This window comes from Corylus avellana, chromosome 8 (assembly GCF_965113065.1).
Source record: "Corylus avellana chromosome 8, dhCorAvel1.hap1.2, whole genome shotgun sequence".
NCBI lineage: Eukaryota > Viridiplantae > Streptophyta > Magnoliopsida > Fagales > Betulaceae > Corylus > Corylus avellana.
In genome coordinates, this window is record NC_142497.1 from 8,263,144 (window position 1) to 8,280,743 (window position 17,600).

The following is a 17,600-nucleotide window of genomic DNA, read 5'->3' on the forward strand; positions in this document are numbered from 1 at the left end:
GGTTTGAGAGGATGGAAATTGGTTTTTTTTCTCTACTTGCGGAGCGTAGTATGTTGCCCTAACAATACGTGTATGTCGAGCAATTTAGCTAAAAAGAAAATATGTTGAAGGAACTTCATGTCACAAGAACCAACAAATCAACAATAGCATTGGTTAATAATGTTGTGTCCCATGATCGAAGTAAGCACATCTACACAAAAATTTACTTCATTAGAGAATGTGTGACTAAAAATGAAGTGGGGTTCAAGTTCATGAAATCACAAGATCAAGTTTCCAATATTTTCAAATGTAAATATGCTAAATTTATGGAATAATTGTTTTGGGAATTACATGATATTTATCATGCATATGAGTTATTTGGAATTTATTTGTGGTGTGAAAGTTTCTTATTTTGTAAATGAGGAATTAAATAATGGAAGAAAAACAGATAAAAAATATAAATATAAATATAAATTTGGATGGAAGATTATTCTTTTTCACTTATAGATTGTCAATTTTACTATCATCATCATGGATATTGTTAAAATCAGTAGTTTTTTTTTTTTGGACATATCCACACAAGGGAAGGGAGAGAGAGAATTCGAACTAGTGACTTTCGGTTCATTAGGCGTGGTCCACAGCTGATTGTGCTACCCCTTGGGAACATGTTGGCTAGTAGTTGGGGTTCGTTTGATAAAACTTTTTAGGTTTTTTTTATTTTTTTGGTTGCTTTTTGATTGAAAGAGCATACTTATGTGATATAAATATGAAAATAGTTTTGAATGTTTTGTGAGTATTTTATATTTGGAGCTTTTTTGAGCGTGGTCCAATGAGGCCTCATGGTTACTACTGTTACATACAAAATGATATAAGTTTTAAGAGTGCATTTGAGATTGCAATTTAAAATGAGCAATTTTAAACCAAATCAAAAAAAAAAAAAAAAAAAAAAAAAAAAAAATTATGGAAAAAATATGTTTTCAAATTACATGCAAGAAGGTGCACTTTTAAAAATACATTACTTTAAAAAGTAAAATGCAATTTTAAAGGTCAAACTACAATTTTATCAAACAATTAATTACATTTTTAAAAATTATATTTTTAAATCACACATTATTTTTATTCCCACTTCTGAAAATCATAAATCCGAACACTAATTCTAAGAATTTTAAACATTTAAAATTAGAAAGAAGGACAAAGTGTTATGACGAAGCATTAAACTATGGTCCCAAGCTTTGTCTAATAAGTCTGATCTCTAGACCTGTTACATCTTTACAGTGTCAACATTTCAAAGGATCAATATTGTATGTTTAATTTATCCATATCTTATTACTAAAGGAAAAATAAAATAAAATATGAGAAAATCCATATAACCCCCTCAAACTACCACTCAATTGATAATGTCCCCCCCTCCCCCCCCAAACTACCAAAAATTGTCAATGTTCCCCCTAATAACGAAATTACCCTTAGCAAAATTAAAAAAAAAATAAATAAAATTAAAACTTATAGAAAAAACCTAAAACTAACAAAAAAAAAAAAAAAATCCAAACGTTGGCCAATTTTATTTTATTTTTTTAAATCAATTTTATAAGAAAAAAATTTAAAAAAATTCGATTTTTTTTTATATAAAAATTGAAAATTTTCGTTTTTTTTTTAAAATTTTAACTTTTGTTTTATAATTTTATTTAAATAAAAATTTACGTTTAAAAAAAATAAAATTTTCGTTTAATAAAATGAAATTTTTTGTTTTTTAAAACTAAATAAAAAAATAGTTTTTTTAAAATAAATAAATAAAAATTTTCATTTAAAAAAAATTAAAAATTTTTGTTTAAAAAAATTGTTTTTTTTTTAAATATTACTTTTAAATTAAAATTTGTTGTTTTTTTTTAAATCTTTTTTTTTTTTTTTTGAATTTATAGGGGTATTTTTGTCTTATTGAGAAATCTATAGGGACATTTTTGTCTTATTGCTAGTCTTGGGGGGGGACATTGACAATGTTTTGGTAGTTTAGAGGGGACATTGTCACAATTGAAAGTTTGAAGGGGACATTATCAATTGGGTGATAGTTTGAGGGGAGTATGTAGACTTTACTCAATAAAATATTTAATTTTTGAGATTACATTCATTTATAAAATAAAGTAGAAATGCCCCTAACAGTCCACGTGGTGGCATTTGTCTGGTCATTGGACAAGGCAGCACAAAAGCTCACCGGAGAGAGACAACGCAGCCTCCTGTGCAGTCATCACCATCAGCGTCAGAGGAAAACGAGCTTTTTAAGAGAGGAATCCAGAGAGATTAGACAGAGAAAGAGCAAACTTAGGTGCTGTTGATTGAAGGAAAATGGGGGAATCGTCAGAAGCATCGCAGCAATCGTTCCTGAGGAAGCACTGGGAGGGCTACAAGGAGTTCTGGACCGAGAGGTTTTCGTTCTTGGACAACTACACCAGGTTCATCGATAAGCGCCTCCCCTCATGGTCCGCTTCCGATGTTGAAGAGTTCATTGCTTCAGACCCTGTTCACGGACCCACTGTAACTCTCTCTCTCTCTTACTCTTTTATTTTGGGATTTTACATTTCGGCTCGTCTTTGATTTGGTGTTTTGTTTCACTTTGTGGATCCGTTTTGTTTTGTTTCTTCCGCTATTCATCTTTTTTGTCGGTTTTTCAGATTGTTTTTGCATTTTGTTCTGGGATGTTCATCTGGAAATTGCTTATTTGATTTGTTTTTCACATTCTTAATCCATTTTCTATTCTTTTTATTTTTTTTTATTTTTTTTTTATTATTATTATTATTATTATCTCTGATTGATTTTGGCTTTAAGTAGAGAATATTTTTGTGGGTTGGTCTTATTTATGGTTTTTTCCTCTTCATTTTATGCTTTACATTTTTTTTCCCATGCTATACGTCCTTTTCCATAATTGATGGTGATAGATAGCTTATTGTATGTATAGTGATCTTTATTGGGTGTTTTGTGGGAGATGTTTATTTTGGTCTTTTCTCGATTCTTTCTCATTTGTAGAGGGTTTTGGTTATTTAGTTGATTATAGAATAAGAAGAGTTCGTATGAAAATTACTTATTTCTGGCTTTTGTTTCATTTTACATTTCTATGTTGGATGTGGTCTTTGATGATGAATGAATTTGATGTAATTTTGTTTTATAATGAGTGGTAAATCTTGTTTTGATGTTGCTCCTGGTATCTAAATGGCTTTTGACTCATGTTATCTTGACGTGTTTGTTGTTGGTGCCCAGTTAGGTTTGAGTATTAATATTTGGTAGATACGTGGGATATGTGGGTGGCTTAGGGAAGATGAATGACTCCATTGGGTTTTACTTTGGACCTGAAATGAGTCTATTTTGTCTCCAACAGCAAAGGGGTTTAATAGATATAAGGGCATCGAAGTTCAAAAAAAGGCATGATATATGTTGTGTTATATCTATGAGCTCAGGTCTCATAGATTTTGATTACAAATATTATGTGAGGTCAGAGATCAGAATACAGTGAAAGAGTGAAATAAGATGTGTGGGAGATAGATTTGTCTGATCCTGGTGCCTGTGAACCACTATAGATATGTAATTTCTCTTGCTTATGCTAGTGTGATTTTCTTCGTATCTGCAAAACATGTGATCCACTTCTTTAACCATGCACCTCATTCTGCCTATGCAGTAGTAGCCTTTAGCGCTTTAGAGCACCTTGGGACTTTACCCATCTCTTCTTCCTTTCTCTCCATCTTGTCTTAGGTTAGTTAAGAGTCTTCTCCAAAGCCGCGGCAATGCATGTGCCAGAGGACTGAGGAGATCATCTTTTAAAAAAAAAGTATAACCCATTAAAATTATCAATTCCACCTAGGAGGGATGACATGTAGGGCTTAGAATTAAAAATAATAGCTGGAATGTGATTATTCTTTTCTCCTAGGGTCAATGTGGTGCAACATCTGTATATGCTATCAATATTGACTGGGTTTTTGGTCAAAATAAGGTTTGGTTGCCCCCATAGAACTCAAAAGGGCTTTGGGATTTTGATTTGGGGTCCCCGTATTTGCTGACCTCTAAACCCGTGAAGTGCTATAACCGCAAAATGAGGGATGACATATTTTTGAAAGTGGATGATAGCTTGATTGCCGAGAAAGTGTTGGCGTTCAGTACCTTGCTTGTCTCTTCTGGCGCGGTGACAGGCTTGGTCCAATCCCAAAAGTGGCCGATTGGATTCTATCCATCTTTGGAGTTGGTGGATAGTGAAGAGTAGGACGAAGATTTATGGGGTGGGGAAGACGGAGATTTTCCTTACCCTTAGGTGATTTTCCCCTGCCACCCATTTGGACTGGCCTTTGATGGGAGGTCCGTGTAAAGGGATCGATGTCACCTTTAGAGGCTACCCCTCAGAAGGTAAAGGTTAGAAGGGAGCTTATGAACCTAGAATGCTCCATCAACTATGATGTTAAGGGAGCATGTGGGGGAAAGGCAAGACTCACGCTTTCTAGTGTTGAGTGCCTCGGGGGGTTTGGGCTTTGTTGTTTTGTGGGTTTTGGGTTTGAGGGCTTGTTGGGTGTGTGGATTTGTAGGTATTCTTGCTGTATCATTTAGGTTTCTTCTGCTCGAATGGAGCCTCTTGTCAATACTGCATGTGTAATTAGAAGCGCCTTAGTTTTTTAATAAAAAATACATTACTTACAAATAAGTATAGAACTCAAAAGGGAAAATATTATTTTAGGTTATTATACTGTCGCTCAAGTATGAAGCTCAAGCTGTTAACACTTCAAATTGTATCAAAGTGGAGACTAGTGAACTTATTTGCCCCTGTGATACCACTGGGCTTTCCTGTTTGCCTTAATTCTGCTCTGGTTGAAGTAGGAGAATAAGGAAATAACTTTTGTGTCTGGATGGCTGCTCCTTTCTGTTCTGGTCAATACATTTGGATTCTACTTTCCCTGATTGGTTCTTTTGTGAAATTCTCTGACACTGTTCATGTAAGTTTGGGAATTCTTGGCATTGGCTGACATGTAGGACTTTGCATCATCTCTCAGCGCTAATATGTTTCTGGTATTGATCTCTACAGGCAGTTTTTATATACTCGTGATACTCAAATAACAGAGCAATCTTAGAATTCTTAACTAGGGAGGTGGCAGTGAAAATTACCTTTTGGATTCCAATGTTGATTTTCACTATCACGATAGGGAGTGTGGAGTTGGGAGTGCATGTAGCATTTTTCTAGCATATAATATGCCCTCTTTCCTTCCCCCTGTGATATGATAATATTTCCTGTTCTGGTCTTTGTTAGTGTTCACTTAGCTAGTGAAATTTTTCCCCTGAACGTTAGTAGTGATTGGTTGTTAGGTATTGAATCTCTCCAGAAGGCAGGAATGTGCTAATATGATATTTGTTCTTTTATGATTGCTCCATGGTGTTTGTACTGCAAACTAGTTTGCTGTGAAATGTTTGATTTACTTCTTTCCTTCAGCTGAAAACTGCTAGGGAAGCAGTAAACTTTGGTCTCACAGGAAGTGTTATTGGAGCAGTGTCTACTGCAGGTGTTGCCTGGAAGTATTCAAGGAGCGTACATGGTAACTCTTCTGACTCTTCTGAAAAAGAATAATTTGCTTGTCTCTTCAATTTTCTCATATTTTTCTTCTTTTGAAGTTCAACCATGTAAGCTTTTGCTTTTGCCTTTTTTCCTTTCTTTCTTTTTTTTGGGGGGCGACAGTAAATCATCTCTTTTTTGAGAGTGTCCCCTGGGAGTGCAAGTAGTATTTCTCTTGCAAAAATGCTTGTATGAAGCAAATAAACTTGGGGGTAAAATATGAGTTCTGTGGATGTTGCTAACTGTTGCTTATAGACATAAGGGGATTTGTGTTGTTATCTGCTGAGGTTTTAAGGTAGTTAAATTTTGGCAGGTGCTGGGCTGTCCTTTCTAGCAGGAGGTATGTTTGGTTGGACATTTGGACATGAAGTTGCAAACCACTGGCTGCAACTTTACAGGTTGGACACCTTGGCTGCGCAGTCCAAGTTTATGGAGTGGTGGCAAAACAAGAATGTGGGAAGGTCTTAACTCAACAATACATGCCACCATGGAAGCTGCAGCTTCAACTTTGTTTCCATTTCTACAATAAGAATCCATCCAAGTTCCTTTTTCTCTTTAATGCGTTGAACTTTGATGCTGCTGTTCTTCACGATTGTAATGATCTTTTGTTGAACGGAAATGGTGAGCTCATTAGCAAACGAGTGCTATGAAAAGATGCCAAGTGCTAATTCCTTTCTTGTAGTTTGTTTGACCTTCTTGTAACAAATAAATTTTTGTGATTTCAAAGTGAACTTTTAAATTTCTGTGGTGTATATATATGCTTGTATAACAAAATAATTCATTCATCCTTGTAAATTTCGGCCACTTTTTGGATGGTTCTTATAAATTTATAAATTTGTTCTCAAATAAAAATAATAATAAAATTAGGATGGGGTGGTTGAACCGCACTCATAACCAATCGTTAGGGATGGCTGAATCACCCCAAGGCCTTTTAAGGTGATTTGACTATCCTTTTTGGCTGACTATGGCATGGGGATGGGGTGATTCGATCACCCCTAACAGTCAATTTGGGGATGTTTGAACTGCCCACAATGGAACACCCCGCTTGATAAATACAATATTTTGCAATAACTACACAGCACCCTATTATTTTCTTGATAAAACAAACTAGTGGAAGTGTTATATAATAATATTCACCAGAGTAGTAAATTCTCGTATGACAATAATATTGATACACATCATATCAATTTCATTCTCATGCCATTCATATATTCTAAGCATTTTCCACATCTGATTGCTATAGAGTTCCTTAGTGTAGTCATCCGCAGAGTGCTTTTTGTCTAAAATTCTGAAGTTGCTTATACATTATCCTCACATAATTGTGGAGCAAGAACTCCGCTCTCATGTGCTTCGACAATTTCTTGTAATCATTGATCTTTGACTTGCCTTAATAGACTCTACTTCAACTATTGTCACCACGCTGCAACTCCTTTTCTAAACTTGGTGTTGTTTGTTAACAATCTCGCTACCTCTAAATATTATTCACTTCATTTTCTAAAAAATCAACATTAAAATATTCTCACTTTTTATATCACATCATTTACTTTTGAGTGGTAATATTACGCACACCAGCGTAAGTGCACAATGCTTCACGCTGGTGTGAACAGTAACCAAAAGTTACAGTTTCAACATTTTTTTAATATTTTTTTGTTATTGTTCACCCCAACGTGAGGCGCGCAATATCACCAATCTTCACTTTTTACTTATTCAAATATATATATATATATATATATATATATATATATATATAAGACAAAACTTTTCTACTTTTCAATACCGCTATTTTACTTTTCGATATCGATCATTATTCTTTTTTTCTTTTTTTTCACAAAAAATGAGTACAATACCTGGGTTGTTAACGAACAACCCCTTGGTAGTTATCAGTTATCACTAAAGACCTTGAAATCTAAGATCCTTTCGCAGTGGCTTTGAAATTGATCCTCCATTTGTTGCAAATGCCTCAATTAATGTCTCCAACAGTCTCAAAATCTTATAAACCAAACTGAAAGAAAATTTCAAACAAACCTAATTAGCCCTTCACAAAAATCTCAAACTGGCATCAAGATTCTTTGGACCATTAAAATGGAAGATTGTTGGCCTATTCCAATACAAACCACATTGCCTCCAGTAGCTTTTAGGCTTAGCACAAGTTAGTTTGGAGTGGGACAGTTAAGTAATAGTTGAAACTAACGATCTGAAATGGAATTTGTTGTAAGGGAAACTACACTTATTTCCAGCCCTACTTTTGATAGGAGTGTGGTAAAACCGGGATACCTAACCTCTCTCGCAAGAGACAAGTATCGCTTAAAATCGGAGTGTTTGTGTAAAAAGTTGAACTTGGGCGTCCCAACTGGAAAGTCACTTGGCTACCCCTGTGTGGATTACTCAATTTGTAGTGTTCTTCTCAGACTTTAAACTTTTACAACGTACTCTGCTTAACTATCAAAAAAGGGTTGCAATGTCTCCCTTTCGCAACTTTCGCAACCCAAATGACAAAATTACCTTGCATAAGATAATTAAAAATAAAAATCAGGATAAAAAAGATAAATTCAATGGAAAAACAAAAAAACAAAAAAAACAAAACAAAAGAAAATTTCTGAAAATGACCCACAGACCTTTTTCTTCTTTTTTTTTTTTTTTCCTGAATTTTTTTTACTTTTTCAAAAAAAAAAAAAAATTCCCGGAATTCTCTCTCTGTATTTAATTAAAAGTAAAAATCTTTTCATTGGCATGACAAACTGAATTTTTAAGTTATTTGAAAACTGTATTATAATTTTCTAAACTTTTTAAGGACCAAACTTAAATTTTATATACTTTTCAAAGACAAATAACTTTTCTCCCCTAAAAATGTAATCAGGTTAGATACAAGGTTTTTTTTTTTTTTTTTTTAAGTCAACTTAAGGAAAAGGACAAAAACAAATTATAAGGGAGCGTCTTTGCTACTCCTAATTCTTAAAGCCGAAAGGAAATGAGAGATATCAGGAATGCTTCCAAACACAAAGTGAAAAGCAGCCAATTTTGCAATTAAGTGTGCCCGAGAATTGGCACATTTAGAGACCTTGAAGTGGTCCAAGAATTGAAAAAGGAAAGTTATTAACGACAATCGACAATCACAGGAGCACAAGACCAATCCGAGAAAAGGTGACCTTGGTTGATGGCCAAGATAGTAAGGAGGGTGTCACCTTCCATAAAAATAGAGGGGCAGCTATAAGAAGTTGTCAAGCGAACAATAAGCACGGCAGCAGAGGCGCATCTCAAGCATGACCCAATAAAAGAATTTAGGTTCACAAACCAAAAAGGTTGGCCTGGTCCACAAACCACAATGCCAGTTTCTGCCAACTCACCTACTTACATCATCAAAGCATACTTTTTTTTTTCTCTTAAAGTGGCTAATTTTCAATACAAAATCAAATAGACACTCTGTTTTCTTTAAATATAGGCGGCTTGTTTCACCCTATTCCTTTAAATATATATATATATTTAAAAAAAAAAAAAAAAAAAAAAAAAAAAAAAAAAACAATTATTATATTCACTCGTTTTACTTTAACCCTTTTATTAGCTAAATATAACTAATATCATGCAGTTAAAGATGCTCTTACCAACCAACTTTCCAATACAATACAATAGTGTGCCAAAGTCTTATGGGATGCCTCAAGAACTTTGCATGTGCTAGAAAAAGCAACTTTAATGAGGAAAGAATATATATATATATATATATAATAAAATAAAATAAAAAAGGAAAGCAATGAGCTTCTTCCATGGATACATTACTACAGAAAAGAATCATGTTTTATTGTATTTCACATTTTCTCTGTTAAAATGTTTATTCAACAGGTAGAAGACAACGTGACCTCATTACATCCTGCTTACACACGGCATCATAAACCCAATCTCCTAACAAATTTTAGAATAAAAATAAGATACATATTTACTATATTTTATATATATATATATATAAAACAAGAATAACTCTTATCCCTTGAGAGACCAAAACCCACAAACCCCCCCCCCCCCCCCCCCCCCCCAACCCAAAAAAAAAGGCAAAAAAAAAAAAATGCACCTCCATCAGGTTCCTTCACATTCCATGACTTTCACATCCTCCGCATTTCTATGAACCTGCATCAACAAAAATGCAATTTCTGTTCAATACATATTAATTGAAGTTCTGCATAATAATATAGGATACGTAGCGATGGAAATGATCAGAACTTAATTATACAAAACTCTAATCTGTTAATTTCATGTTGAGTTTCCAGGTCGTATCAAAAATTATGGACCCTAAATGTTATGCCCTACCAAAAGTATAAAGAGAGAGAGCGGTTAGAACCTTTAGTCTCTTCTTTTCGTGCCGTCGGCCAAAGGAGTGCAAAGGATATTTTATTGGCAAGTGATGAACCGAGAATCCTGTCCAAAGGTTCCGAGCATTCGGCATGCTACCTCCATCAATTTTCCTGCCATATTCACCAATCATGAGATTTAAGGCAGAAATTAAAGGAAAAAAGATGTTGATGTGTACCCAACTACTCCTAAACAAACAATAAAAACATTAACAAAACAACCTACTCTAAATGATTAACTTCTTTGTGTGATTTTAGCTTCATAAAGTAATGTTACTATTCACACCCATTTACCACACCGATTTCATATCGGCTGACATAACGTGTTCCCACTTAAAATACGCCACATCAACCGGTGTGAAATAAGTATCAAATAAATAGGTGTAAAATAGGCAGAATGCTTTTGGGTATAATGAGGTTGCCCGTGCCCACCGGGCGGCATCATCAATCATGCATGGTTGTGTTGGAAAGGTCTTTGCTTTAGGGTTAAGTCTTTAGATGCATCCCCAAAGCTATGCCTAACTTTTGATCTCAATCTATCTCAATGGTATTTATTAATCAAAGAAACTGCATGAAGTGAAAGAAAAGCAAAAAGATAAAAAAGAAATAGCAAAAATATAAAAGCAGGATAATTATTAGAATAAAGTAGAAGCTGGAAAAAAGCTCAAATATTAGGTAAAAGAGAGGGTACACATTTTACTCTTTTGGGTCAATTCACAAGCACATATGGACATGCAGTACCAAAGTTGTTGGCTGGAGGCAAAAAATAAAAAAGGGATAAGGAAAGATACCAAAGGACAAAATGCCATTATCACCACCAGCTGGCTGGATTTTGTGCTGTTTTCTTGTTTAAAGGCTGTGTTTGGCAAAGGGCCAGACCAAACCGGACTCAAAATTTTTTTAAAAAAAAAAAAAAAAAAAAATCTCAAAATCAACTCTAATATTCTTACTTTTTATATCATATCAACCACTTTTTATTACTATTCAAATAAAAAAATCACTACAAAACAAATTTTTTAACTTTTTTATACAAAACATTCATACTTTTTTATCTCATATCAATCAAATCTACTACAATACCGTTCCACTCCCTTTTTTCTTTCTATTGCCAAACACAGCCAAAAATCATGCCCAATGCCCACTGTTAAAGCCATTTTTTTATTTTTTTGGTTCTTGTTTTGGGCTTTTTGACAAAGTCAATTATGGCTCCATTTTGTTTATTACTTTTTTATTTTTTGTTGTCTTTTGTCTTCTTTTCTCAAAACAAAATCCAAATCCAAACACCCCTAAAAACACAAAAGGAATTTTCACATTTACTTCATATAAGAACACTATTTCAAATTAAAAAAAAAAAAAAAAAAAAAAAAAAAAACAAATCACATTGACAAAAAGAGCCTATGCCTATATTATTTCACCCAAAAAGGGTAGCCAATAATAATAATAATAGCAATTATATTTCATTAAGGTATTGAAAATTCAGTCACTCTGGAGAGAGTGACTGAATTTTCAATACCTTTAAAAGAGACTGAAGAGTTCTATATTATAATTGATGATAATGACACTAAAGAACACTCAAGGAGCATGAGAAACACATAATAATGTATTTAATTATCAGATCTGAAATTAATGAGCCTTCTTTAACATCCAAGTTGGTTAGCAAATTTTATGTTATTTTTTTACAAAACATCAATGTAATAATAATGTATAAGAAATCTAATTAAAATGAAAAACAATCCGTAGTGACACACAAATAATGCCATATTAATCTCGTCCTTCACGGACACAAATTTCTTACAAATTGGTTTGCACGAAACTCTTACAAAGCAGCCTTTAAAATACGCATATGTCCCTTAATATGTAAAAAACACATATTTTTCTAATGAGTACCTACTATCAAGATGTGTAAAACTTCCTTTTACAAATTTCAATAGAAATTTAATACATCAGGTAAAAACAACAAATGCAATGGAAATGAAAACACTATATCTTTAATTCAAATCATTCACATGGACTTTTCCTTTCGTTCTAACCCAACGCCCACCACCCACCTCTAAGCCCTCAACACCAGAGTCTTCAAAATCAACCAAAATTATGGTTTTACTTTTATCAATAAATATTTTGTCAAGAGAAGAAAAAATATTTGGTATAAAGGAGTTTGCTTCCTATTGAAGGATATAAAACACCCCATTTACACCATGACCTAATTGAATTTTTTTTTAATAACATGTATTTTTCACATGCTAAAGGGTCGTTAATCATCTTTGAAGGCAGTTTGTAGATGTCCATCGTTCCCATCACTCTCACCACCTCAATCTTTCAAACATTGCCCAAATTTCCATACAGTGATTCCAAACTCCCAGTCGAAGACGCTACTACTTTACAAATACTCCACACTTTCTTTCTTTTTTTTTCCTTAAAAAGCAAATATCACATTTAACACAGTGACTGTCATTTTCACCCTTTACTTTCCCATTTGGACCCATCAACAACGACAACAACAACCACGAGTAACTTTTACTTAACCACACCTAAGGCTCAAAAATTAACTTTTAATACTTTTCTACGCAAAATTAGTAGATTAGAGGCGATGCGGCGACAATTTAATTATTTGATATACTCAATGGACTAAAACCCGACACGGCTTATAATATTTGACAATATCAATAAATTCAACACAAAATTTATGAGTCTGATTTATTTAATTAGATCATTTATTTAATTAAATTAGTCGGTTAAAATTTACCAAAAATATATATATACCACAAACAATTAAAAAGCACAGCCATGAGTCCATGACCAATTTGTAACACAACCCAAAAGGAAAAGGACAAAATTATTTTTTAAAAAAATTAAAACAAAAAAGTAGCAGTAAAAAATAAATAAACATTTATTTACATACCTCTCCTGGGTTTGGCCACGGCCTTGGTGGGCTGACTCGTCTTCACCGCCGTCTTGAGTTCCAACTCCTCCAGCGGGAACAAAACCCCGTCGATCCCCTGCACCGAGATCCGACCGTCGGTGTAGATATCCGGGTCGAACAAGTAGGCCGACCCGTCACCCTGGCCGAACTTGACCGACCCGTCCGCCTCCTGGGCCAACACCTTATTCGGCAAACGCAGCGTATCGTACTTCACCTTCCCGAACCTCCTCACTGCATTGTACATGCTCTCCTCCGTCTGGTACTCCGGTATCAGGTGGTAGTACATTATCTGCTCCGGCGCACCTGGTTCGCTCAGCTGGTCCGTCGTCAGCTTAGCCATGGCCTCGTCGTTCGGCGCCAGAACGGTCAGCACGTACCCCTCCGAGACCAACCGGCCCATCTCGGTCGCCAACGAGGTCAGGTTCACCAAAATATCGGCCATCTCGTTGTACCCACCGTAGTGTAGGAGCGTCTGGATGAAGTCCTTCACCTGGGCCTCTCCGTTGAAGTGGTGGTGAGGACCCCCGGGTCCCGGTGCCGGAGCCGGAGCCAGCGAGGGTCCGGGAGCCAAAGCGTCGTAGATCGGAAGAACCGGAGGAGAACCGGGTTTGGCCGGCGGTGCCGGTTTTTTTAGGCGATGCGTCCTGGGGTCGACTTCTGGGGCTCCCTCGGGTTTGACGGCAGAGATGGAACGGAGGCTCCGGCGGTTGTTGAAGTCGTCCTGGACGGACTGGGGAATCAGGAGCCGTTCGATTCCATGGATCACACCGTCGGGTCGGGTCACCGAATCCGGGTGGATCACCCTAGCGCGATCCACAGTTCTTTCCCCGCCGGGACGCGCCAGGCGGAGATGGTCATTGGAGAGAGTTTGGTGCTTCCTGGTCGAGTCGGACTCGCTAGGCCAGTGTTCGGATCTGATCCGGGTGGGGATTACGTGGAACATCAAGAGCTTCTGAAGCGACTTGAGATTTCCAGGCTCCAGCAAGAAGCGCTTGAACTCCGGGTCGAGATCGCGCTCCAGAGCGTCGTTCCGGGGAGCGAAGATGGTGATATTGTGCTTGCCGACGGTCTCTTCCAGCGTCTGCAAGAGCATAGCCTTCTCGACCAGCTCGGCCAACTCCGTGTAATGCGAGTCCAGCAGAGCCACGAGGACCGAGTTGGAGCTTATCTGGCCGGTACCCGACGACCTGGGGTTGGAAGATTCAGGCAATGCAAGGCATATTCCGGCGAAGAGACAAAGATAAGAGACGAACAGTAGCTTTGAAACGCCACAGATGCGGAAATCCATGGCCACCGACAAATGCGGTGGATTCAGAGAGAGAGAGAGAAAAAAAGAAAGAGAGAGAGACTAGTGGGTCGTGTGAGTGTGAGACAGTGTGATATAGTTTATGTGGTTGCGTTTTGTGTTTTGTGCTTTTCTTTTGTTTTTACTGTTCAAGTGTTTAAGTGTATTTTTGTTGCGTTAATGGTTTTGCTGGATTTGGTCAGGGTGATAAGAGGGGGGTGTCGGTTGAGTTAATTTGTACACGTGGGACTAAACAGTGGGTTCGGACAGGCTGGAAGTAGGGTCCAGCAGCCAATAAAAAAAATATATAAGCTGAGCTGAAGTGGCGGCTTATGGAAGTGGCTTCGAAGGCTCTCTTACCAACAACCACCAACGCCTGCCTGGCAGTCTACGAATCCCTTCCCGCTTTGACTGTCCTATCCATTGCCGCTTGCCGCTTGCCGCGAATACGTGGAAACGACACCGCATTATCAACTAATACGGCTTTTTTTTAAAAAAAAAAAAAAGACATGAGTTGTTAGAGTTAGGTTAGGTTAATTGATTTATCTTAAGGTGTTAAGGTGAAGGCATTAGGTTGTAAGAATGTTCCTTTTGGCTTTTGACCTCTTTGAAAGCTAAGCTCTATAAATAATCTTAAGACATGTAACAACTCTAGGGAAAAACTAATACAAGTGTTTGGAAATAATATTTTCCCTAGGGTTGAAATTTTTGCTCTCACACTTACAACATACTATTCGTGACTTTGTTTTGTTGGGTTCTAAGCGAATGACATAAATTATTCGTGGTTGAAAACATAGTCTAAATCCATACCACAATTGATTGCTTTAGTTGTACATGAGTCTATGTATTGACCTATGCCAAATATTCAATCAAGTACTTATTCTAAAGCCCTTATTTTTACACTCTCAAAACATAGACGTTACTCGGTCTCAACATAATGTCTATCAGTAGACTTTACATTTATGTAAGCTACAATACTTGTACCTCAAAAGTGACATCTGCCTTTTAATTGACTGATTATATCCCTTTAGGCAAAAGTGCATAGTATTGTTCATCTAGGCGTCTTCGGATCCTTCCGACTATAAGTTAACCCATGTAGCTATCACCTAAGTGTTTCTTAATCTCCTTGTCACTACATACTCACTGAATTTTCTTATAGTAATCAAAAGATCGGCAATCATCTTGATCGAAGGAATAAATTCACATCTCTCCACTATATTTTAAATATAATGATAATTCAAATTAATATATTTTTCCTTCGAGCTATGTGCTTCACTTTTTATTAACAATGACTTACTATAACAAAAAACATTGACCAATCTACTATGCATACCTAAATTTAAATTGTATATAGAAAGTTTAATTCATACTGCATTACTTACTTTGTGCCGCAGGATATATATTTAACTTCCACTATGGATTTAGCCACACAATTATCTATTCTTGTTTGGTGGAATGAAAGTTTCTTGTGAGAACAATCACTTCTTCTTTTTCCATTATAAAAAGGCAAAAGAGCGTTACCAAACTAAGTGACTACAATAGCATATGTTCCATGGGAACTCAACCCTATCAAAACATCCATTTGACCTAAGATAGTTTACACTAATTAACCAAAAAAATTTCATTGCAGGAGTCGAAATCAAGCCCTAATATTTACCTAACTACATGAAAATTACCTTGAGACGGAGTACTTATTATAATGTGAATAATCCTTGTTTAATCATCCCTTAAAACACATGGTGACGACAAACATGTAATGTTGACTCTGTAGGTTCATGAATTAGCTTATGCCGACAGTGGTTGCAAAATAGTAATGCAAAATTGTTTCGTTTATTGTACCTACATTCTCTCATATAATGAAACAATGAAGCTGATGTCACAAATGCCACGCTGTAGGCCCTCTGCATTTAATATCTGCAGTATGGCTCGGCTTAAAGCTATGAAACAGAAAAAAGATAATTAAAAAAAAAAAAAAAAAAAATTATTTTGGGGACCATGTAGACTTCTTCTGTTGCCTAAAGTCCTCAGATATATATATTTGCCATCAGAAGCTGAGCTGTTGCTGTCTGCAATGCATCAGCCTGGTCTCTAGAAGACACAAGGACCATGATTTTCTTTAAGGAACACCCTTTACTGCCCAAGAAAAGCAAAAAAAAAAACAGCCTTTACTCTTTATTATACATTTTTAAATATTAATAGAATTCAAAAAGAAAAAAAGAAAAATCAATCCTATAATAAAAAGTTAGTTATATTATAACTAGTACAAAATGGATATAAGATTTTGATAACATTCTCTAAAACTGTTTAGAATTGTGTTAATGAGTTTAAAAAATATTTTTAGTACATAAAATATTCTGTAAAATAAAAAAGTTGGTATGTTTAGTAAAAAAATTAAAAAAATTACTTAATTTTTTTGTTTTAATAATGGTCCAAACGCATTTGAGCATATGATTTGGTTTAAACATAACACCACGTTTCTCTATCAGTCCTGTCTGCTACAAAACTTTCTCAACTAACTCTGTCTTCTCGTCTCCATCTGACCCAAAGAAACCTTTACACACGCTTCCATTACCTTTTGAAAGGCCTATGCCCCATTAAAACTGTCTACCCGAAACTGTCCTTTGGCCTTTAAGTTCTGACACAAGATTAAAATTCTAGATTTTTGAGAAAAAACCTTGAAAATAATGCCTTTTTAAAACCGCTCTTTCTAATTTTAAAAGCTTTATTTCCGAACACAATATCAAACAAATTCTTACTATTGTTTCTCTCCAATTACATTTGGTTTCTACATGAAATTGAAGTTAATTAATAATGTTTATGAATCTTGCTGTAATGTATACAAATAAGCAGAAATAATAGGAAAAGATCTTGCCCCCCCACCCAATATACATATATAAAATGGCATTTACTTTTGTTTTGCTTTGAAGGCCAAATAAATGTGGCACATGTGTGTCCAAACGGCGATGCTGACGGCGACGTGTCTCCAGCCGGCGGGCTGTTTGTCTCCGTCGGCATATTCTTTTAACAATAGTTTAGTCCAACTCTATTCAATGAGTTAGGTCTTCCACAAACCTCAAGTGTTAGGTATTGCCGTAATAATAAACGACAAAGATTCGTCATTTCAAGTGAAATGAATCGTCAAAAACATTTTTAAAAAAATAGCATATGGAAAGGAAGCTTTCTACTTAATTTTCATTAGCCTACACAACAAGTTGCCAAAGGAAATGAGAGATTGCCTGAATGAAAGTGTATTACTTAATTTTCATTAACCTACCCAACTCATACCAGCACCGTGAACAACCAGCCCAAACACGTACAACTTACTTGAAACACACGTTCATAACGATCATATATGAAAAATAACGTATAATGAAAATTTCATATTCAAGTGACGATCCACTATAGAAAGCAACGTATAATAGAAATTAGTGAAAAATAACTCATTAAATGGTGGTAAGCTTCATGACAATTGTCTTATGAAAGCGCACGACATAAATGATATTTAGC

The 17,600-nt window shown here is 35.5% G+C and overlaps 2 protein-coding genes across 2 annotated transcripts; one reads left to right on the forward strand and one right to left on the reverse strand.

The window, feature by feature from the left end:
* Window positions 1-2,182: 2,182 nt before the first annotated feature.
* SDH6 (succinate dehydrogenase subunit) lies at window positions 2,183-6,303 on the forward strand. The gene is made up of 3 exons (XM_059575199.2): window positions 2,183-2,505; window positions 5,432-5,534; window positions 5,865-6,303. Exons 1-3 carry the CDS (start codon window positions 2,317-2,319, stop codon window positions 6,017-6,019), a joined length of 447 nt encoding a protein of 148 aa, XP_059431182.2. The 5' UTR covers window positions 2,183-2,316; the 3' UTR covers window positions 6,020-6,303.
* Window positions 6,304-9,584: 3,281 nt separating this feature from the next.
* Window positions 9,585-14,198, reverse strand: LOC132164632 (fasciclin-like arabinogalactan protein 16). Its single transcript, XM_059575172.2, has 3 exons — window positions 12,788-14,198; window positions 9,879-10,002; window positions 9,585-9,667 (listed from the first exon to the last, which is right to left on the reverse strand). The coding sequence occupies exons 1-2, from the start codon at window positions 14,094-14,096 to the stop codon at window positions 9,929-9,931; spliced, it is 1,383 nt and encodes a 460-aa protein (XP_059431155.1). The 5' UTR covers window positions 14,097-14,198; the 3' UTR covers window positions 9,585-9,667; window positions 9,879-9,928.
* Window positions 14,199-17,600: the final 3,402 nt, after the last annotated feature.

What these genes read in the sequence shown, in the direction of transcription:
- SDH6 (XM_059575199.2), top strand. Translation starts at nt 2,317, where the DNA reads ATGGGGGAATCGTCAGAAGCATCGCAGCAATCGTTCCTGAGGAAGCAC. An exon ending in ACCCTGTTCACGGACCCACT is followed by an intron (nt 2,506 to 5,431) that starts GTAACTCTCTCT and finishes TCTTTCCTTCAG; the next exon opens with CTGAAAACTGCTAGGGAAGC. An exon ending in GTATTCAAGGAGCGTACATG is followed by an intron (nt 5,535 to 5,864) that starts GTAACTCTTCTG and finishes AAATTTTGGCAG; the next exon opens with GTGCTGGGCTGTCCTTTCTA.
- LOC132164632 (XM_059575172.2), bottom strand. Translation starts at nt 14,096, where the DNA reads ATGGATTTCCGCATCTGTGGCGTTTCAAAGCTACTGTTCGTCTCTTAT. An exon ending in CGTGGCCAAACCCAGGAGAG is followed by an intron (nt 10,003 to 12,787) that starts GTATGTAAATAA and finishes TGAATATGGCAG; the next exon opens with GAAAATTGATGGAGGTAGCA.